At 35.6% G+C, this 23546-nt stretch overlaps 1 protein-coding gene across 1 annotated transcript in view; it reads left to right on the forward strand.

Moving 5' to 3' along the window:
* Positions 1-23546, forward strand: part of EP300 (E1A binding protein p300) — a 66931-nt gene that overhangs the window by 12044 nt on the left and 31341 nt on the right. The window contains exons 2-7 of the mRNA XM_006174708.3: positions 5872-6509; positions 14300-14476; positions 15560-15821; positions 16434-16547; positions 17442-17687; positions 22982-23075. Of these exons, the coding sequence (XP_006174770.2) occupies positions 5872-6509; positions 14300-14476; positions 15560-15821; positions 16434-16547; positions 17442-17687; positions 22982-23075 (1531 nt within the window). The remainder of the gene's footprint in view (positions 1-5871; positions 6510-14299; positions 14477-15559; positions 15822-16433; positions 16548-17441; positions 17688-22981; positions 23076-23546) is intronic.

The raw sequence follows: 23546 nt of genomic DNA on the forward strand, positions 1-23546 counted from the left end.
TTTTGTTTTGTTTTTCCTGGGAAGCCCCTTGTGAAAGGATCTAATGGAGAAAGACTGGAAGTTTGGTGGCTAAAATAAAATCCACTTATTAGGTTTTTGAGCTTTACGACTCTTAACCATACTGGTATAGAATTAATTACTTAACAGTTTGAGGAACTTTTCTCAGTCTAGAAATACTAATTAAATTTTGTTTAAAAAAACCTGTTTTCTCAGTTTAAAAATGTTCAAAAAAGTTATAGTTTTCATGATGTTCAGTAATCTAAAACAGCTGCTAAAAATGAAGTCTGTCTGCTTGCTTGCATCGAAGGAGCATTGAATTGGGGATCCAGGGACTTCAGTAGAGTCCATATTCAATAACAAAATAGTATAATCTGTGGAAGCCAGTGGTGTATCAGGGGCAGTGTTCTAAGAAGCCTGAGGAAAATGGATCTTTATTTTCCCAATTCCTCCTCACTGAACGTGGTTCTGCTTTTTATTTTGTCTGTTTCCAGTTAAACAGTACTAGATGATCCCAAAGGATCCTTTAGTGTGTTCCACCTGGTATATAACTTTAAAGAAGAAGGTTAATAAATTTACACATTTACATAGATCACACATTTATATGCTTTAGAATCTGTCTTTAAAAATACATTAAGGATCACCTCATTGGTTCTTAAAACAGCTCCATGAAAGTGGCAGATAGAATAAGTTTTACTGCCTTTTGAGAAAAGAGGTGACATGAGCTCACAGTTGGAAAGTTTGATAAATGAGGTCATCTTGTAGAATTGGGTTTGAATCCAGCTATTTGAACTCCTTGAGCAGTGTCAAGTTAGACACCAGTGATAGCTGATGACATTTAGGAATCATAAATGTCCAGAACTTTGAGGCAAAAATCAAACTAGCCTAGAAGTAATAATGACAGTCAATGATATCAGATGAAATAATGTCTGTTTAATCATGGGTCAGAGTACAAATGACTTTTTAACATAGTCTTCCAAATTTAAAATGTAATCATTGAAAATAACAAGTCTTAAGGAAAGGTTAAGAAAACTTTATTATAATGTTGTAAATACCCAATTAGATACAAATAATTATAGTATGTGATTGCAGAATTGTTGGAAACATTATCCGATTCATTCCTTGAGCATGTGCTAGGTACTAAGGAAATGTACGTATCTGTTAAATGAGACCCTTATCCTTCAGATACTTACAATTTGGTAAAGAAGTAATATGCACACAAGTATTTAGCTGTAACAAAAGATAGAAAATATGAAGTGCATAGTTGAGGTGTAACAAAGTGAGTCATCTTAGGAAATGGGGTATTTCAGTCAATCTTTGAATTGAAGCCTGATGGATCTTTCTTAATGGAATGGTCACTACAATTAGATCTGTTGAAAATACAGGATTGCCATTAAAAAAACAGCCCTATAACCTTCATTTTCAAGGTCTAGCAATGTAAGCCCTCCTGTCTGCATCACAGTGGAGCCTAACTTTGTAATGTGATGTTAAATGTTTTGCATAAATATAAAACAGCAACCAAGTACAACAGATTTGGCTGTAGTACAGGTTAAAATCCTTAAGACTAGGGCCTAGAGCAAGTCTTCCTTATTACTGAAGTTGATTTCTCCTCAGTGAACTCTCTGTATGTGGCTATTATCTACTTCTGAGATTGTTAGAGGATCAACAAGAATAATACAATTATTGAGGAGCCGCAGACGGTGCCTGACAAACTGAAAGTGCTTGATAAAAGTTTGCTCTCATTATTATAAGCCAGTCTTGTCTCATAAGTAGTGATTCCACTGAATAATAATAGTAGATAACATTTCATAGTGCTTAATATGTGCTAGGCACTGTTCTACCTTTTGTTTGTTTGTTTGTTTTGCTAGGCACTGTTCTAAATGCTTGTATTAACTCACTGAATCCTCACAACCTATGAAGTGGGTACTTTCCTATTATACAGAGATGGAAACAGTTCTTCTGTGTGTATTTTAGAATTATCTTGTCTGGTTCTCTGAAAAACTTAGGATTTTGATTGGCATTGCATTGAAGCTATAGGTCAATATTGGGGAAGAACTGATGTCTTTATATAATATTGAGGACTTGTACCCAGATGTTTGTGATAATATCCTATTTATTTAGGTGGTCTTCAGTTTTGCAATTTACACATATTATCTAATAATACTGTCAGATTTTTTTCTGTTTTCCCCTATTATATTTACTTCTAATCATTTGTTACTGATATACAGAAATGCAGTTTAATTTGTTTATATTTGTGGTATGTTCCATCACCTTGCTAACCTCACTATTTCTAATTCTTTGCATTGGATTTTCTATGTTGACAGTTATTTCATCTGCATACAATAAGTTGTGTTTCTTCCTTTACAATCTTTTTACTCATTAATTTTTCTTGTATTATTGCTTTGGTTAGAAACTCCTTTACAACATTGAATAGAAGCTGGGTATCTGTCTTGTTCTGATGCTAAAGAGGCTACTTTTTTTTTTTAACATTTTTTATTGATTTATAATCATTTTACAATGTTGTGTCAAATTTCAGTGTAGAGCACAATTTTTCAGTTATACATGTAAAGAGGCTACTTTTAATATTGGTCCATTATGCATATTTGCTGTCAATTTTTAGGTTTTGAAAGAGACCTTTCTGTCGATTTAAGGAAGTTCCCATCAGGTTTTTGATTGTTACAGTTTTTTTTTTTTAATGAGGAATTGGGTATTGACTTTTATCCAGTGCTTTTTTTTACAGCCATTAAGATGAATCTTACTTTTTCTTTCTCCTTTGTTAATGTGGTAAATAACATGTGTAGGTGGTCTAAGGTTCTAATGCGTACCTCTCCTTTCTGGATTCCTGAGATTATCCCAACTTGATCATGAAATTACATTTTTAAGATGCTGATAAATTTGATTTTTTTTTTCTCCCCTTTAAGGATTCTTGTTTCTGTGTTCATGATTTTTTTTTTCTAGTATTGGCCATGTGTGGTTTTTAGAGTACTTTATTTTCTAAAAATGTTTGTGAAAGGTTGAATTGTCTTTTCCTTGAAAGTTCAGTGGGACATGGCTATAAAAGTATTTAGATCTGGTGTTTTCTTTATGGAAAGGTTAACCAATGGTTCATTTTTTTTCAATAGCAATAGGATTGTTCAGGGTTTCTATGTCTCTCTTAAATTTTTTAAGATGGGATATTTCAGTTTAACAGAATAGTAGAAAGAACTCGTCCATGTGCCTATTATTTCAGGTTACTGATAATTTTGCCCCCTAGAGTTTCTACTGAGTTTTAAAAAGCAAATCCCAGACATGTCATTTCACTAGAAATAGTTAAATATGTATCTTAGTTAAAATGATTTACTGATTTATTTTAACATAGTAACTATGCTATTGTCATACCCAACAAAATTAATAATTTTTTAATATTACCCACTATTCAGCCTTTATTTATATTATTCTGATTCTTGTCTAAAATGTATTTTCACAATTAATTTGAATCAAGACCCAAACAAGGTACATCTGGTTGTTGAATCTCTTGTTTGGTAACAACTTTTCCCATTCTTTTTTTTTTTTCCTTTTATGCCATGGAGAAGCTGGGACATTTATCTGATATAATTTCATTTTTGATTAAGGTTTGTTGAGTATTTTCTCAGGAACTTACTCATTTTTGTCTCTTCAAATTTTTTGTGTAAAATTGATTAATAGTGTTACTTTCTTTTTATTTCGTTTTTTTCTTAACTTCCCAGAAGTTTATCTTATTATTCTCTTCAAAGAACCAACTTCTGATTTTGTTGCTAACCTCTCAGTTGTATTTCTTCTGTTGATAATTGCTTTTATCTTTGATCATCTTTTTCCACTGTTTTTCTAACATAACGTAGATACTTAACTCATTAATTTCAAGCTTTATTTTCTAACATAAGCCTTTTAAGTTTTGAAATGTAGTATTTTGATTACCACTCAGTTTCTTTTTTATTTTCCCTTTTATCACTTAGATACATGCATATTTTTAAAATTGCTATATAGGTAGACATTTAAATTTTTTTCTAAATGTTTAACCCTAAAAATATGCCAGTGATAAACGTTTCCTTCTATACTCCAGGGGGAAAGTAGAATGCAAAATCACTTAAAAGTATGTATGATCACAGTTTTGTGAATTATGTAAATAGAAAGAAATGATGAAATGCATCAGTATATTAAGCAGTGGTCTTTTGAGTAGTGATGTCAGGTAAATTTTATTTGAAACTTTGTTTATATTGCAAAACTATTCATAAGATGCATTTTATTTTTATGATGGAGGGGCATGTATGATTTTTCAAAAGAAAAGAGAATAATTCTGTCAGTCTGAACTCTAAATCATGTCCCAAGATCCTGGAATGCAATTCAGTTCAATTAAAATATGACCAGTTGCTTTTTCTGTTGGGCATTAGGCAAGGAGTTGGTGTGTAAGTGGTAAGACTTGTCCTTCCCAAAGAGCTACAGCCTGGGTGCGGGGGTGAGGTGGAGGGGTGGTGGTGGGGAACAGATGGCATGAGAGTAGGGGAGAGAGACAGACACGTATAATTTCAGTGCCATGATAGAATGCTACAGGAACAGGAAGGGCACATAGAGGAAGAGTTGTACTTAAAAACCAAGGGTAACTGGGCCAAGACAATCATTATTAAAGTGATATCTTGTCTTCAGTGGGTGGATGATTTTTAACAGGATTATTAGTTGTAGATTCAAGTATATTTAATTTTTAAATACCCAACAATGCCCTTTTAATGTGAAAACTACTTGGAGAATTAAAAGGAAACTCAAACACCTTAATCTGTATGAGTTAATACTGTCAACAAATCAACCAGGGACAGTTTTGCACTTCCAGGGAACATTTGGTGATATCTAGAGATATTTTTGTTGGTTTATTGGGGGGGGCAAGCAGTAATTAGGTTTGTTTGTTTGTTTATTTCAAAGGAGGTACTGGGGATTGAACCCAGGACCTCCTGCATGCTAAGCACGCACTCTACCACTGAGCTGTACCCTCCCCCCAGAGATATTTTTGACTGTCACAAATGGGCTAGGGATACTATTGGCATTGAGAGGAGAGACCAGGGGTTTGCTGAGTATCTTACAGTGCACAGGACAGTCTCCCCTTCCCTCACAACAAAGAATTATCCAGCCCAGAATGTTTAATAGTGCCAAGGATGAGAAACCCGGGGTCGCTCTATAATTTGCCTCCTCTTTTTGGTGGGGGTGTGGCAGAGGTGGAGTAGGGGTGGTTTATATGTTGTTGAAGGAACCAGAGGCTTGGGTTTCTAGCCTATTCAGCCAGATTTGGGTTAAGGAAAACTAATCTGTAGTCTGAGGCCCGGTGAAAGCAAATTTACTAAACTTTGTGGCAGGCACTGGGATAGGAATTTGGTAAAGAGTGGTAGGCAGCCCATCTTCCTGGAGCTTACACTGAATGGTCTACAAGTGTCAGATCTTTTTATCAGTTGTCTTTCTCTTTGTTATCTTTTAAATCCTTTGTTTCATTCTGAATTTAGTGTATGGATAAGTTATTTTAACCTCTTCAAAGGAATTTTGGAATAGCATACAGTTTAATTGTTTATTTTTTCATGACTGTCAGTACAAACTTGGCAACTTGTGTAATGGGTATTGTACTAAGATGTAATCCTTTTTTTCCTTCAGTCTTATTTTAGGTACAGTTTGTAAGTGTTTAAACTTGTTGGCATGACCAAATACTATACATACATATATAAAACTTTTCAGTATAACATGAAAAACTGCAATACAAATAGATAGTATTCCATGGAGTGAGATTTAGAAATACTTATTATCAAGAACAAAGTACAGAGAAATTTGTAATTTTTGACTCTGTCATACTTTTAACTATTGTCTTTCCTCTTTGTTTTTTAGATTTTGGCTCTCTATTTGACTTGGAGCACGACTTACCAGATGAATTAATCAACTCTACAGAATTGGGACTAACCAATGGTGGTGATATTAGTCAGCTTCAGACAAGTCTTGGCATAGTACAAGATGCAGCCTCTAAACATAAACAGCTGTCAGAATTGCTACGGTCTGGTAGTTCCCCTAACCTCAATATGGGGGTTGGTGGCCCAGGCCAAGGCATGGCCAGCCAGCCCCAACAGAACAGTCCTGGATTAGGTTTGATAAATAGCATGGTCAAAAGCCCAATGGCACAGGCAGGCTTGACTTCTCCCAACATGGGGATGGGCACTAGTGGACCAAATCAGGGTCCCGCACCATCTGCACCAGGTATGATGAACAGTCCAGTAAATCAACCTGCCATGGGAATGAACACAGGGATGAATGCGGGCATGAATCCTGGAATGTTGACTGCAGGCAATGGACAGGGGATGATGCCTAATCAAGTCATGAACGGTTCAATTGGAGCAGGCCGGGGGCGACCTAATATGCAGTACCCAAACCCAGGCATGGGAAGTGCTGGCAACTTAATGACTGAGCCACTGCAGCAAGGCTCTCCTCAGATGGGAGGACAAACAGGATTGAGAGGCCCCCAGCCTCTTAAGGTGAGTACAGTTTTGGTGTGTGTCAGTATGTTTTTGGAGTGTTGCAATGATGGAGGGGGAGGGCTTGAGGTCAGTTATTCATTTATTCTTTACATGTTTAATCTTGTTACATTATATAGCATTTCCCACATATATGCCAAGGGTTGTCACAGATTTTATGAAGCTCTTACATTAAATGTAATGTAAGTGATACATTTATTTTGCACCTGACTAGTACTGTATACCTTCACAGTTTGTTCCAAATGATTGCCAGTTAATTCCTGGGCCCTGTGGCACAAGTATTAGAATATTTTCATCTCATTTTTAATTCATCTTATTTTAGCCTTCACAGCCTTCCTTAAAAAAAAAAAAAACCCACAGTTTTGTGATAGCTAGCATTATACTGTCTTCAGATAGACTTCAGTTGTTCCCAGTTTTTAAAAGATGTGTTATTTTTTTCCTTTAATTAATGAAATTGAGGTGCATTAGTTTACTGTGAAACTTTAACCAACATTCCAGGTTTTCCAGTTAGCCTGATTTTGGCTGCTTTTGTTTTTTTTTAAAGCTTACTTTCTTTGTCGTATTAGGTAGAGAATGCTAAATACATTTTTTTAAACCCTTTAAATGTGTACTTTGTATAATTAAGATATTATAAGCATATATTTGATGCTTATTCCTCCATATTTTCCCTACACATTTTAGTCTCCTTTTCTTAAAATGACATCACATTATAGTTGCCACTGCCTGGCAGGTACTTGTTAAATACATGTTGAATGAAAGAGAATGCTTCATTTGGAAGGTGATGTTAGAGATGGATAAGATTTTCAGAAGGAGTTGGGAGCAAGCTTGTTCTGTAAGAGGAATAATTTGAGCAGGCATTAGGACTTCTGTGTTCCTGAGAATAGTGATGGTGAGAGTTTAAGTATGAAATTAAGACATGTGGATGAATTGGGAGGTGGGGGGTGCTGAGGTCACGTATAGATACATGAAAGCCCCCAAATATTTTTTTTGCTACACAGTAAAGAATATTGACCTCTTAGGAAGGGATTCTTTTGGCATCCGTGTCTACTCTATAGATTATCCTTTTCTGGCACTTTTATGTTGCTGTGTGGATGTGGTTTACCTAGAATATTTGAAGTGAGAACCAGAAACAGAAAAGTAGATGATTTAGTCAGTACCTCTTCAAGGAACATACCTATGAAGAGTCCCTGCCCCTCCTGATGTTTACATTTGGGGGTGGAGGTGGATGACAGACATTAAACCTTCACTGATTGAGCAAATATTTACTCAGTCCTAGCTTTGATGTTGAAGATACAGCAGTGAATCAATTCATTTTATGGAACTTAAACTTTCTAAGTGTACACGTAAGATGTAAATTTATAGTGTTCCAGGTAAGTGCTGTAAATACAAATAGTAAGGAAGGGCTCATTAGGAAAATGCCTAGGTTGGAGTGGGGTACCGTTCTGTTTACAATCCAGATCACACATTTCTTGCATCAGCATTGTTTCGGGGACTAGATGAATAGCAATAAATTAATCAGACAAAATCCCCATCGTTGTGGAGCTTGTATTTTCATGGGAGAGGGGGATTCAAATATAAAAGCTTTATTTTTAAATGAGTCCCACCTATATTTTATATTTGTAAGTTGATACTTGTAAACCAAGTAACAGCAGTGCCTGACACATAAGAGTTTTAAATGTTTAGTGAATCAGTCTTTTGGAGTTATGGAGGCTTGGGGATGAAATGAATTGCTATAAAAGTTAGTACTTTTATAAAAGTTTTCTCTTTGAGAGGAAAAAAGCCTTCTCTGTATTTTCCTGTTAAAGATTAAAATAAATTCAAATCAGCCTGTTCAAATTGTTGGCTAGCAGTTGCCCTTCCAAAGTACCAGGTCCTAAAATTGTAGAGTTGATTATATTCGTTACCTTTCTTGTAAAACTAGTAAGAGTTCTGGTGATATTTAAGAATTAGGAATTAAGATGAGAAACTGAGACTTGATAACTTGAACCCTGTTGGCACATAGTAGTGGCTTTTGTACACAGTTCTTTTTATGAATGAATCTGTGATTCAAAATGTGCAGGTAGGTAGGTTGTGACTTTATTACTATGACAGTCTTTCAGAAGTCTTGCTGATGGTGGCTTATGGGAAGAAACTTGGATCATACCCCCTTTCACCCTAATCTTTAATTTTAGTCAGCATAAAATAATCAGAGACAAATGTTTTAGGTCTTTATTTCTGACCAGTGAGTTCAGGAGGGTACAGTGAAAGGCAGAATAGTGTGCAGATTCTGATCGATACTGTCTGGATGAGAATCTGGTCTATACCACCAGCCTCCTCCTATTTACCTGCATATTGCAAATCAAAGCTTTTCAGTTAAGATCATTTCAGTCCCCATTAACTTCACAAGACACTATGTCTGCCTCCTCAAAAATGCTGGTGACAAAAGAAATTTAAAAATTTTGAAAATCCTTTTTCAATAGCCACCCCTTAAGTATGAAGGAAGAAATGAAATTAAAAAGCATCATAGTTATTGGTGTGGACTATGAGCTGTACTGCCTGTGTTAAAAATGGACTTGGCCACTTACATAGTAGCTACATTACACTGAATTGCTTACGGTACCTCAGTTTTCCCATCTGTGGAATGTGAATAGTAAGAGTAAGTGTCACCTACCTCATGGGATTATTGGAGAACTAGATCAGTTAATACAAGTCAGCTCTTTGTGAGTGGCATATAGTAGTAAGCACCTATTATTAGAGTAGTAGTCTTAGCAAGTGCATGTATTGTAGTTCCCATTTTGTGATGTTCTTTTAACATTTTTATGAGGAGGGGGGAAATTAAAGCCACATCGTGTAGTTAAAGCTGGAGTCTGTAGCAGCATAGCTCTCAGTTGTAATGGGGAGATCAAATCAGTGTACCCCATGGATAGCAGCTGGCTGGAGGATGTACCAGAGACTTCAGTGGATTAATACTATATAAATTTGATGGAAGGTTTACTTTTCTTTGAAACTAAGGACTTTTTATTCAATAAGTGTTTATTAATATTCTGGAGGGGTTTTGGGGGGGTTCCCTTAGAAAATAGAAACAAAGCTATTCTATGAAGGATCTTGTTATGTATGATTAAGGAGACTAGTTTCAGTGTCAGACAGTATACTTGTACGTATATCAGTGTTTAGCTCCAAATTCTAAGGAACTCCTGATTATTAAAGATACTTAATATGTGTTGGGGCCATTAATTCTAACATCAGCCCTATGAAATGATAGTTTTATTCATATTATACAGGTAAGGAAACAAAGTGAGGGAGGTTACTACAGAGAACTCTTGTCTTTCTGAATTAAAAATGTTCGTTCATCACTATAGTATAATGTCATTCTGTTATTGTAATTCTTAATATTCATAAGACCTACACAGCTAAAAACAAATACTGGGGTTTTTTGTTTGCTGTCTCAGCATTTCACCTCCTGGCTTACTTGTAACTTACATACACATGATCATTGCTAGACTGAGACCTGTAAGAGCAGGAGCCATGCCTGTTTTTTGTAATCCATCTTAGTGACCCCTGAACCTTTCACAGATAGAACTTTGGAGCCTCTTTATGTGTTACTTTTCAGTTTTTACTCTGCAGCCCTAGATCGAGGGGAAAAGAATATACAAATCCTAACCCTCTTTTCTATGTCTCTGGTTACCTCACCTGCTATAAAGTGTTACCTGGCATCCAGATAGATACATATCCAAGGTTTTACATGCTTTGTGATTGATGAAACTAGTACCAAAGACAACAATAACAAAAAACAGCCAACTGCGAACTTTATCCAAAGGAGTACTGGCATTAGGAATAATTCTTTTTTCCTTTTCTCTTAAAATTTTTTTAAGGAGGTAAGAGTGCTAATGTCCATTTTGGAGCTCTTCTCTTAAAATTAATATCAGTTTGTGATGGTATTTGGCATGTGATGTTAAAGAGTATTTAACCTGTAAAATTTTAAACTAAGAGTAATGATTTATCTCTTGCATCTTTTAGAACTTGGGTGTTCTTGGATAGGCAAGGAATGAAGCAGGAAGGACCAGTTAGGAAGGTATTAAGTATAAGGCAGGGAGGAAGAATCCATGTTGAGAGAGAAAAAGATGGGCCTTAAAGGCCATATTCTGATGGGTTTTAAATAGGAGAATCTTATGCTCAGATTTACAATCTGGATGGATGTGGTTTTAGGTGTGCAGTATCAACTTAAAATAGTCCCTGTGCAGTGATGAGGCCCCCTAACTAAGGCAGTGGTATAAAAGTAATGGGAATGAGTCTGAAAAATATTTAGGATTGGATGTAGGATCTGAGAGATCCCTAGTCTTCCTTGTTTATCAGCATATCTCCTCCCCTACCCCAGTGCTTAACATAATGCCTGGCATATGACTTGGATATAGAAATATTATCAAATCCAGTAGGTAGGAGGAAATGTCAGAATGTAGTTTAATTTTGTTTTTATTATTTGGTGAATCTTGGAGTCACAGTTAGTGTTGTTGTGTGTTACTGTTGATGCTTGCAAGTCTTAAGAGATTTTTGTCACTGTGTTTAATGTTTCTAAACTGTTATATTTGTTGTATTTTGGGCACTAGTTTTTATTTTTCCTATTTATATGTCAATATTTATTCACCATCATGTGTTATATGTGTTCCTGTGTTCCGTAAGGTTTCTTTTTAATATATTGAATGCTTAGACACAACCTGTGTAGTTAGATTTCTTTTTAAAGAAAGATAAAATAGTGCCCTGCAGGTCCTTTGGTTTTAGCTGCCTTAGAACTGTTTGTGGCTTCCTGGTCCTCTGCCTTTTCAGTTTAGGTAGAGATCTGTATCTTTGTGGTTCAGGTAGGTGGTGGGTAGTTGGACATCTGGATCACATTATCTGTAGGGAAGGGAACGAGCTCTAATAACTAACTACAGTATAGCAGAAATTAGGTATAGTATATTCCCTTCTTGTTATATTTGATGGGGGAGCTGTAAGGGTTGGGGGGATAGGGTAGGGATGAGGGGCATTGGTTTTATTTTATTTTCTAATGCTGGCGGCAGAACTCTGAAGGAGATGGGAAAACAAGCCTGAGAGTCTTTGTTGGTCAGAGTGACCAGAAGTATCAGGAATGAATTACTGCCAGCTGACCAGCAGTTAGTGCAGTCTGTATATTTGAGACCGTACTCTGTCATAGAGTGAACTTGGAGTTTCTAGGTAATACGTGGTGATTGAGGGAACAAGCAATATCAGGAATTGGTTGAAACTCAATTGGTGTAGTTGTTTGCACAAGGCAGTGTCTGTGTGAACAAATGTGTGAAAGACCAGATTCTACTAGGATGTTTGATAAAGACATTATGCTTATTAACGAGATACCAAGGCATCTTACAAAGCCCAGCATTTTAATTTATGTAAATTATGGACTCTTTACAAGCATAATCTATTGTCTTTTGGTCTTTTATGGTCTGTCGTGCAAGTTCTATGATAGAATGGCTTTCATTTTATGTCTGTCATGAATTTGCATGGTAATAAGAAACACAAGTGAAATATAACTCCTCCAGGTGGAGATGTGCATATCATTGGAACTATATTAATATAAATATTAGTACTTTAAAAGCATATGTAGTAGCAGCACTCCTAGCCATGTTTGAAACCTGAACTTTGAATTTAAGCCTGTTTCTATATTCATTTGATTGTCCCTACAATCTTACTGTCCAGATTCACATAGGAAATTCCAGTTATTGGAGACAATACACTTTTTACTCTGGATGCTTACCATTTAGGCCACCCCCATTTTTTTATGATACGCCCAAACTGTGCCAATTTACACAGTCTCGTTCCCTATCATTATTAGAGCACTAGGCAGGTTACTTAACTCCTAGTCTCTAACCTTTCTGGGAAATGTTCTTTAATTTTTTCTTTAATATTTTGCCTTCCCACTACAGGCGAACCTTTGAACTGATGAAGATGTTATATTCATATAAATTTGCAGAGTTGACTGCATATGATATAAAGAACTGAATTTTACTTACAGAGTTCATACAATTTACTTTGTGTTTCTATTTTCCTGAGTCAGCGAGTTCTTTTGTCAGCCAGGTTTGGGATGACAGGGCTACAAAGAAAAATCAACTAAGGTTCTTTATCTTTTGGTCTGTGGATAGAAGACATTTTTCACAGATACTTTTATCACCTATGTTATATTATAAATAAAGGCATGAACATTTCTGTTTGGGTTGAAAAAGAACTGTCTAGAATAATAGATACTTCACAGAGGTGGTAACTTTTGAAATGTATCTTAAAGGATGGATAGAATCTGCAGCTACTTATTTACCTTTGTACCAGCCAAGTAAGCAAGAAAAAATGAAAATTAGACTGCCTATTCACAAACTTAGTATTTTATTTCCTTTACAGGTTAGCATTCAGAAGTCAAATAGGAAAGGAGGGTGTACCATTGCCTAGTTATAGGGAAAAGGGAAAGCCTAAACAAATGTTGGAGATTCGAGAAGCGTGATACTCTCAGGTTTGCAAGTTAATGGGTACAGGAGATAGGATGCCATGGAGAGTAGTCAGTACTTATGAAGATCATGAAGGGTCTGGTATACTATGGTTTTTCCCCTTTATGAATAGAAAAAAGTTAGAACAGAAGGCAAGAAAACCTGTTAGACAGTCTATAAAAGCTGTGATGAGGGGCTTGAATTAAGACAGTGATAGTGGGCACGGATACATGGAAACGATGGAGGGTGGGTGATTAGATGTAGAATTCGAAGGACCCTCTGATAGAACGTTTGAGAAGAATATAGAAATCCCTTATGACTCCTTGTAATTGGTCAGCAGTGGTAGCATTCTTAGTTTCTGTTCTGAGTTCTTGCTGTATGTTTCTAGTGGGTGATGATTGACTTATAGTGGGACCTTATATGGAAGAATAGAACTGTAAGTTGCATCATTACCAGTAAAATATTTGGCTTCTGAATAATTAATACTCTGTTCTTTAAGTTAATCATTATCCAGTATGATGATTCCAGGTGGACTTGCATAAACACAGGGGAAAAACTTACTTTTTGAAGTAGATAAGGTTTGCAGACACACACAAATTACTTTAAGAACAAAGGAGGTAATTTAATAAAAACAGCTAGGTGTAAGACAGCAAGAAATGGTGCAGACTCTGAAGTTTGGATGATCTTTTTAAAGGTTTCAGATTGAAAAAGTCTACTGTGTTCCTAAATAAAAAAAGGACATATCAGGGGGAGGGTGTAGCTCAATGGTAGAGCACATGCCTAGCTTGCACAAGGTCCTGGGTTCAATCCCCAGTGCCTCCATTAAATAAATAAACCTAGTTACCTTCCCCTCCAAAAATTTTTTTAAAAAAAATTTAAAAAAAAAGGACATATCCCCCAAACTAAGAGTTTTCTACCTTTTTTATAAACAAAATGCTGGAATAAGCATTCAAATGCTCTGACAAATCAAACTGTAATTTAATTTTTAAGGATTTGATGATTAATTGAGTTGAATTGAATTTATTATGTTTGCATATTAAATGAAAGTCATTTAGTACATTTAAAGTGGAGAAAAATGGCAAACCCTGCTTAGCAGTTATATAGCTAAATGAACACACAGATTTTTCTAAAACATTTATCTTATTTATAGAAGACAGCTCTAAATTTACTGTACCTGGGACCCTCAGATTACAATATGTTTATATATACAGAGACTTTCTTTTAAAATTGTCTGTTAATTAGGAAGTGGGAAAAGAAAGGAAATGGTAATGTTCTATTAGTATGGAGAATAACAATCTTAATTTCTCTTCTGTTTCTTGTTCTTAGATGGGAATGATGAACAACCCAAATCCTTACAGTTCACCATATACTCAGAATTCTGGACAGCAGATTGGAACCAGTGGCCTTGGTCTCCAGATTCCAACAAAGTCTGTGCTACCAAATAGCTTACCTCCGTTTGCAATGGACAAAAAGGCAGTTCCTGGTGGAGGAATGCCCAACATGGTGAGTAGTAATCTATCTAAAATTTGTCTTCCACCTGACACTTTAAGAAAAGAATTATGTTAAACTTTGATATCATCTGCTATACACAGTAGGATGTAATGGATGGCCCCTGTGATCGAGGAAGCTTCTGCCTTCTATTTCACATAGTGTTTTGTTACTTGTATTGATCAGTAAGGGTGCTGGTCCAAATAGGAGCAAGTGGGGCTGCTACAGTGAAAGTTTTGATGTCCTGCCATATCCTTCTTGTGAACATTTCTTTCTGTAGGATATGAAAACGGAACCTTTTTCCTCTTGGGAAGGACTCTCTGACAGGATTCCAGCTCTCAGTGACCACACCAACTAATATGTATCTGATACTCCTACATAGAAGTAACTTCCCTCTCAAAGTTACACACTAATTTTAAATGTGATTTTTGTTACGGAAAAATTTCCAAAGCCTCTAACATTGCTATTTTTCTAAAGTAGAACTATTTCTGGTTGTAAATATAGCAAGTAGTCCATGGAAAAAATTGTCTTTGGAAAAAAAATTGTACTATAGGAATTGCATTCAGTCATATTCATTGAATGCTTATATTTCAGGACTCAGCGAAGTATTGGAGATATAAAGATGAATAATACATGGCATTTCTGTCCCCAGAAATGTTTACTTTTTTACTGGAAAAACCAAATTTCCTCCAGAGTTTACAAAAACTAATTTTCTACACACCTGAAAGGCCGTGCCAGGTCTCCCAAGAAGATCTTCATTATTCTTCAAAACCTAACTTGGACCTACTGTTCACTACAGATTCCTTCCTTCTACCCCTCACAGTGGAGCTTACCGTGTTCTCCTCTTTCTTTTGCTCTCTTTATGTTATACGTACTTTGGTTTTATTGCTTGGTTTATGTAGTAATTTGTTTTCTTATTAAATTGAGCTTCTTGATTGTAGAAAGCTTCATTTATTTATGTTAGAATCCCCTGTGTCAAAAAAAAATGGAGTCTGTCCTTAAAGATTTTCATTGAAAATCTCCAGGTGCATATTTAATAGGGAGGTAGCACACCATGACACCTAAAATTAAATGTATCTTTATTGTTTTATCCCTTAGGGCCAGCAGCAGTCCCCGCAGGTCCAGCAGCCGGGCCTGGTGACTCCGGTAGCCCAAGGGATGGGTTCTGGAGCACACACGGCTGATCCAGAGAAGCGCAAGCTCATCCAGCAGCAGCTTGTTCTCCTTTTGCACGCTCACAAGTGCCAGCGCCGGGAGCAGGCTAATGGGGAAGTGCGGCAGTGCAACCTTCCCCACTGTCGGACAATGAAGAATGTCCTTAACCACATGACACACTGCCAGTCAGGCAAGTCCTGCCAAGGTGAGTGGGCTCAAGGCGTTTTCATGCTCAGCCGTTAATACTTACAGTTAGTACTCAAAATATCTCTATTTTGAGACTTCTTATTGATAATGCCTTACTCTATATTAGGTTATGGTAAAAGTCAGTATCATTTTGTGAATGAGTATCTAGAGATATGTGGTAGGAGAGGAAGTTCTAGAGACTTCCCAGATGTGATGATTCCTACTGACTGATTTGCCCCAGTGTAGCATAGTGTAAATACAAAAACAATGTTACTCAACTTAATATAATTTGTGTATTTATGGAGTCATTAGAAGTCTATTTTTACAGATTTTTATAGAATAAAATAGACTTCACAACTTTATGATGAAAATAGGGGCTCTGGAAGCCAGACCAGCTTGAGTTTGAATCCCACTTTGGGTGCTCTGTGACTTTGTGCAGATTACTTAACCAGTTTTTACCTGTTTTCTCAACTATAAAACATGAGTACTAACAACTATTCTGTAGAGGTATTATGAAGATGTAATGGGTTAATAACATTTGTAGCCCTTGTTAAGTGATTGATAAGTTAGTTGATACTAATATAAAAATATAAGCTGCATTTGGAAAAACAATCATTTTTGTTCTTTTTAGTGGCACACTGTGCATCTTCTCGACAAATCATTTCACACTGGAAGAATTGTACAAGGCATGATTGCCCTGTGTGTCTCCCCCTTAAGAATGCTGGGGATAAGAGAAATCAACAGTGTAAGTGTTTAAATCTTTTGAAGCTTTTATATCAAAAGTATTCTCAGACTCTCACCAATGCAGTTTGGTGAGATTTAAAGTATTTCTTGATTATGTGAAGTTCCTCTGACTGCCTAGAGCTAATACTAGATTATTTCCATTTACCACTTAATGTCATATTAATAAGGTTAGAATTGAACTACTTTTAACCTAAAATACGATCCAGAAAGATCATTGCTTTGACATTGGGCAAGTTACTCTTTTATATGAGCGATCTAAATATTTAGATTATCTGAAATTATGTAAAAAAAAAGAAAAAAGGTTTGAGATTAGTTTTACAAGCCTGGGGTGATGAGGAGCTTCTTTTCATAGAAAAGACAGGTCAAAAGTAGAAAGTGCAGCTCCCACAACTCCTCTGGAAACAAAACTTAAGAATTGAAAGACAAATTTGGAACTCAATATATAGCATGTTAGAAAGGAATTAAATTCCATAAAGATAAATCGTAAATAGCCCAGTGGAGAATTGGGACTACGAAATAGTTTGCTAGAGGGAGGGAATACCATAAAGTTCACTATTAAATTAAGAAATGAAGAAGTACCATGTCTATCCTGTCACATTGGCAGAAGTGATACTACCTGGTATTGGCTTTGAGGCATTTGTGCACTGTTGGTGGGAACATTGATACAGTCTATGGGAAGGCTTTTGGGTATTTTGGATCAAAAGCCTTACATGCCAGTGATTCTTTGACCACTCAGTTATGCATCCAGTAATTTCTTCAGGGAAATAATAGGAAATGAGATGCATGTATTTCATAATCACATAACAATTTTGTGTTTAAAATTCACTCAAACATGGTAGTGTTTTCTTTTTCACCATCTTTAATGTTGTAATACTGTTTCTTTTGTTTTCTCCAGCAATTCTGACTGGAGCACCAGTTGGACTTGGAAATACTAGCTCTCTAGGGGTGGGTCAACAGTCTACTCCCAGCCTAAGCACTGTTAGTCAGATTGATCCCAGCTCTATAGAAAGAGCTTATGCAGCCCTTGGACTACCCTATCAAGTAAATCAGATGCCGACACAGCCCCAGGTGCAAGCAAAGAACCAGCAGAACCAGCAGTCGGGGCAGTCTCCTCAAGGGATGCGACCCATGAGCAACATGAGTAAGTCTGTGGCCTCCTAGTGACAGATGAGATTATCAGTTCGTGTAAATGCCAAGTAATATGCAAGGTTAACTCCTTGGTTTATCGTGGTCTCTCTGTTATTGTTTCTGTCTCTCTCCCTCTCTTACTTTTTTTGTAACATGACTCATTTTAAAGTAATTTTTAGAAGATTGCAGTGCATACTATACATAAAATAGATACACAACAAATTTATACTATATAGCACAGGCAGCTATATTCAGTACCTTGCAACAAATAATGAAAAGGAATATATGTATATATGTATATGTATATGTATATGTATGACTGAAACATGCTGTACACCAGGAATTGACACATCTTAAACTGACTGTCCTTCAATATTAAAAAAAGAAGAAAATTTGAAAACATAAAAACATTGTAGTATAAAAATTCCCTTGTAATCCATGTATCAGAGGCAACTTTTACTTTGTTTATATCCTTCCTAATCCCAATGACTTTATATTTCTAGAAATGGGATCCCATGTGTTATAACAGGCTACTTCTTTACGAAATGTGAAGGTCTTTTCAGTTTCCATACTTAATGTATCATTTTTAATGCTTGTATAGTATTTCTTTGTATAGAACCGTCTGTTACTGTTGGACATTTAAGGGCCCCCCCCTTTTATTTATTTATTTTTGCTTTTTTAAAAGGCACAAAGAAACAGTTGTGTTTTGGCTTGAAAAATTCTTTTGGTTTGAAATGTTTAGTTATTGTTAATGTAGATTTCCAGATATATCTAGCAACAGAAGTAGTTTGCTTGCCTTTGAAATAGTTAATCAAATATACTTGTTTGCTTAACCTCTTCCTATGATACAACTGAGAGGGAAGGGGAAGTGAGCAGTGTTCTAATATCCTAACTCACAGTGGTTTTTATTCTCTTAATTATATGGTAAGATAAAGGAGAATTGCCCTATAATTATCCCTTTGCTGTCAGGCAGTCGAACATATAAGCCATTTTGTATAAATAGTTAAATATCCAGCTCTGGTAAGCCTGTGCTTTTTAATACTTTGCCTGTTATTCTAAAATTGTTCTTGGTGATGATGTTTTTCTGTAACTAGAAAAGTCTGATTCAGAATAATCCATCATGGTTTTGCCTATGAAACCCACTCTTAGCCTTCCATTCATAAGTGCGGTAGGCTTAGTTTCTGCCCACTGTTTGATTCTAAATGAGAAAACAGTTGGGCACACCACTCTTGTAAAAATGTAATCTTGTTGATTTTTGTTATTTTTATCTTGAAATGTGCATTATTTCATGAAAAGCAGTGCTAACTTGTTAAACAGTTATTGAGTGAAGAGTTTTAAAAACTGGTCTAGAAACTGGGATGGAGAGCATTCCTGCCTTTTCAGGCTTATTTTCAAGCTCTTATGTATGTATTAAAAGAGAGATCTGAGGACTTCATTTCACCTTTACTCTCTCTCTTTTTAACTTATGATTGCTTTTTTCTCTCCCTTTCCAAGTGATACAGAGTACATCTTCTTTGAGTTTTAGAATCTTGACCCAGTGAAGTTATCTACCTCTGGCCTAGGTTTTCATTTTTGTAATTATTTTCCATTAATTTTTCAAATTTCTGTGTATAGTTCCTAGTTTAATTCTTTTCATCTTTTCTTGTATCATCTGTATACTTGTATATACATTTGTATATACCCACAAAATTACTTGAAAATTTGCTTCGTGAATTTCTTTTTTTCCCTTTTTTCAGTGTCTTTAAAATTATTATTTTAGGAGTAAGATTAATCAAGTTTCAAGATGCTTCAGGTTTGGACTTGATCTAGTAGGCTAAATCCACAAACAGGATTAAATTGTGTTCCCTAACAGTGTGAGATTTTTATCCTGTTTGTAAACAAAAGCAGTTTACTTGAGTATTGTTTTACTTACTCAGTAACCTAAAATGTTTATCTTTTATGTTTTTCTAAGATTGAGCTCCAAGTGGCTAGTTCTGTCAATTCTCACCCATATTATTTTAACCCTAATGTATCCTTGGGGGCCCTGCCAAAGTGATAGATAGGAAAGCTTTGTCAGAAAATTTGGGCCATAGAAGCACATCTATGTAATCTCCCCAGTAGTGATTTAAAATATTTTAGATTCTTCCTTCATAATCATTGCAGATTTAAAGTAAAGGCAGTGTTTTAGTGACTTCTGTACATTTTTTCTCCTGAATTTTAATTTGGTTTTTCAAACCTGCTAAAAATTGTCATAGTCCAATAGAGACTATGTGATACCCTTTATCTAGATTTACTAATTTTCAACATTTTTGCCACATTTGCTTTGAGTCTGTGTGGACTTCAGAGATCTTCACAGTTGACTGCTAACTATTTCGGCATGTATTTCCTAGTAATAAAGAATACTCAACTCCATAACCACAGTATTGTTACCACACCTGCAAAATTGAACATTTGCTAATATCCTCTAGTTAGTACAGTCTGTATTTTAATTTATCCAGTTGTCCCCAAAAGTCAAGTGTTTTACATTCATTTAGTTAAGTGTCTTTTGTCTCTTTTCATCTAGAAGTCATCCCACCTTTTCTTTGTTCATCACACAGTGACTTCATGAGCCTCGTAGATTGTCCCATAATTTGGATTTGTCTGACTGTTTCCTTAAAATTAGATCCTGATTAAACACTTTGGGGATGAGTATGTCATGGGTTGTCGTGTGGTATGCCATCAAGTTTTAATAATTTGTTGGGATTCTTTGCTTTTAGCTAGCCCTTATAGTATCCCTATTCTCTTGTTTTATTGTTGACCTTCAAATTATTGATTACCCATTTTTCAGCTATTTCATGGAAGTTCTGGAACTGTTACTATCAAGAACTTGAGTTTTGTTTTGTATTCTCTTCTAAAGGTTTTATATCTCACTTATTTGGTAGACATCATATCTAGTTTATGTTCCAACAGACTGTCAGATATTAAGAAGTACTACTTATGAGTAAGGGTCTGTGTCATACGACCTTTACCTGAAGTATATAGTACTAGGTAGGATGAAGTGCCTGAGCAGACATTTATACTAATGCTTCCATGGGGAAAATATTCACAGTGACAGATGTGTCTCCCTCTGTGACAGAACCGCTGTAATGCTGGGACATTCTCAGTTACAGATTTTAGGTCCTTTGATTGACAAGGGTGTTTGAATAAATGATTAACAGCATTCACTCAGATGTGCTGTGTGCTGGAAAAAACTAGTAAAGGGGGTAACATGGTCCCTACTTTAAGACATCTCTAGTCTGGGTGGGCAGGTAAATGACTAAGTAGACAAAACAAAAGTAGCTACTACGTATATCAGGTTATAGAGATTCTGTAGCAGGGAGGGGAAGAGGGAATCCACTCCAGAGCCCAAAATTAGAGCTTTTTTCTGTAAGCCTTCCATGACCATATTTGACCACATTCTTAATCTTCTAGTTCATATTAAATTAACATATTCCTATAAAGATTTTATTAGGGGTTAGAAAAAATATATACTCCTAGGGCTGAGGGTTTCTCCTTGGGCTTAAAAATACATATAATATACTCCCTGATTTTTTAGGTGCCATGAATTCTTTCCTTGTTCATTTTTTCCTCCTGACTTACTCTTTGTCAGTGCCAGTAGTGTCTGACTTCCTACATTTTTGTATTCTCAAGTGAATGCTCACTCCTAGGGTCTTAAATACTATCCTGTGTAAGAATATTCCCTCTGAAGTTATGAGCCATTACTCACAGTCAATGTGAAATATTAAGTGGACCTGGATACTTTGTAGAGAATGTTTGGCTATGTTTTCATGTACCATCAGAAAGCAGTAAGATAAGTAAACTGATACTCAGTGTAATCACTTTTTTCTTTTACCTTCATAATATTACCACCAATTAAAAAATATGCCTTAAGGGTACATAATTTCTCTAAAAATAACACAGTGGTGACAAATAAAGAATTGCAGTTGAGACAATTAAAGACCACTACCAGCAGCTACATTTCAGAGCCACCCTGATGCTGTCAGAAGCAAAGTTCTGCCTAAGCATGTAGGAAGCATGATGAAAAAAGGCAACAGGATTTGACTTAGATAGAATCTAGTTCATTATTTGCATTTTACTGGGAAGTTTTGTTTGTTTTCTTGTCTTTAACCAAAATACCTTGAGGAGTATATTAATAGAATTGTGTATCAAAAAAATTTTAACCGCATGAAAATCTGAACATTGCTGTTTTATGTTTTTAAGGAAATAGAATATTCATTAAAACTGTTAATCAAAAAAGTAATACATGCACATAGAGCTATTCAAGCCAGTCTGAAGGAATATTCAATAAAAAATAGTTTAACTCTAACCCAGACAGTTTTATTACCCTCTTTAGGGACCATCATACTTAGATTCCTTATGTCCTTACATAAACTGTGCTTACAAAAGCACGTGCATGTATAATTCAGTTCCCTAAGCAATTCTGGTTCTAGTTTTTTGCTTCTTTGACGTTGCTCTTACATCTGTACATACATGTATGAGTATAACTGTAAGACAAATATCAGAAATGGAAATCCTAATCAATGAATATGTGCATGCATTTTTTCATTTATTTAGCAATTACCAAATAAAGTGAGTCAGTTTACACACCAATGGATTTTCACTGAAAATGCTTCTTTTAGGGGGGAGGGTATAGCTCAGTAGTAGAGTGCGTGCTTAGCATGCATGAGGTCCTAGGTCCAGTCCCTAGTACTTCCATTAAAAAATAAATAAACCTAACCTCCCCATAATAATAATTTTTTAAAAGAAAATTCTTTTTTTCCCAGACCCTTCTCAACCCTTGATATTCTCAAACTTTAAAAAGATTTCAAAATTTCATACAGAAAAATATATTACTTTAAGTTTTATTTTAAATGCAGTTGAGCATATGTGCATTTTTTAAACCTATTGCATTTCTTTTTATGTAAATTGCTTGTTCCTTTCCTATTGGATTATTCGTCTTTTTCTTACTGGATTGTAAAGGTGCTTTGTGAATTAGCCTTTATATGTGTGTTGCTAGTTATATTGTAAATAGTGATTTTTTATATGTACTGCTAGTATTTTTTAACCCTGATTTGTCATTTGTCTCTTAACTTTGTTTATGGTGATTATTTTCCTTATTACTCAAATGTCCTTAAAGATTCTATTTTGGGTCTGTCTTTCAAAGATGAAAGTTTCTTGTGACATTTTCTTCTAGGACTTTCATCACTTTTCCTTCTTCCTTCTCTCTCTCTTTCTCCACCTCCTCTCTCTTTTTTTTTAAGTTGTTACTGGTATTTAAGATATTCTATCATGTTTTTTGTTTTGACCTAGGTGCTAGTCCTATGGGAGTAAACGGAGGTGTAGGGGTTCAAACGTCAAATCTTCTTTCTGACTCGATGTTGCATTCAGCCATAAATTCTCAAAAGTAAGTATTGTGGTTTGTGCCCTTTGTCAGGTTTCAGACACTTGTTAGGATTCCTTTTTTGAGTTTTTAAATTTCCTTGACTAGAAGATATCCTTGATGAATGAAGACAAATAGTATGTTTGAGTTCATACTTTATGCTTTCTATAACCTAATTAAAAATTGTATCCATTATTTGGGGTAGCAGACACCTTCCCACATACAGTAGGGTGTTGCAAATGCAGCTGCTTAGAAAACGAGTTTGCTCTATCCCAGGGTTAAGGATTAGTCCATTGTCCAGTGGATTCCCTGGGATGAGCTGTGTCAAAGTGACAGCTTAGTTTTATGTAACACAAGACTTAGTCTTCTAAACACATCATCCACTTCTCCAAACAACAAAATGTTGTGGGTTAATAACTCTTTTCCCTCACACAGATATAAACACATGCACACCCCCAGACTTCTTTATGTAAATGGACTTGTCATGGTGTATTG

The sequence above is a fragment of the Camelus ferus genome, chromosome 12, assembly GCF_009834535.1.
Source record: "Camelus ferus isolate YT-003-E chromosome 12, BCGSAC_Cfer_1.0, whole genome shotgun sequence".
Taxonomy (NCBI): Eukaryota; Metazoa; Chordata; class Mammalia; order Artiodactyla; family Camelidae; genus Camelus; species Camelus ferus.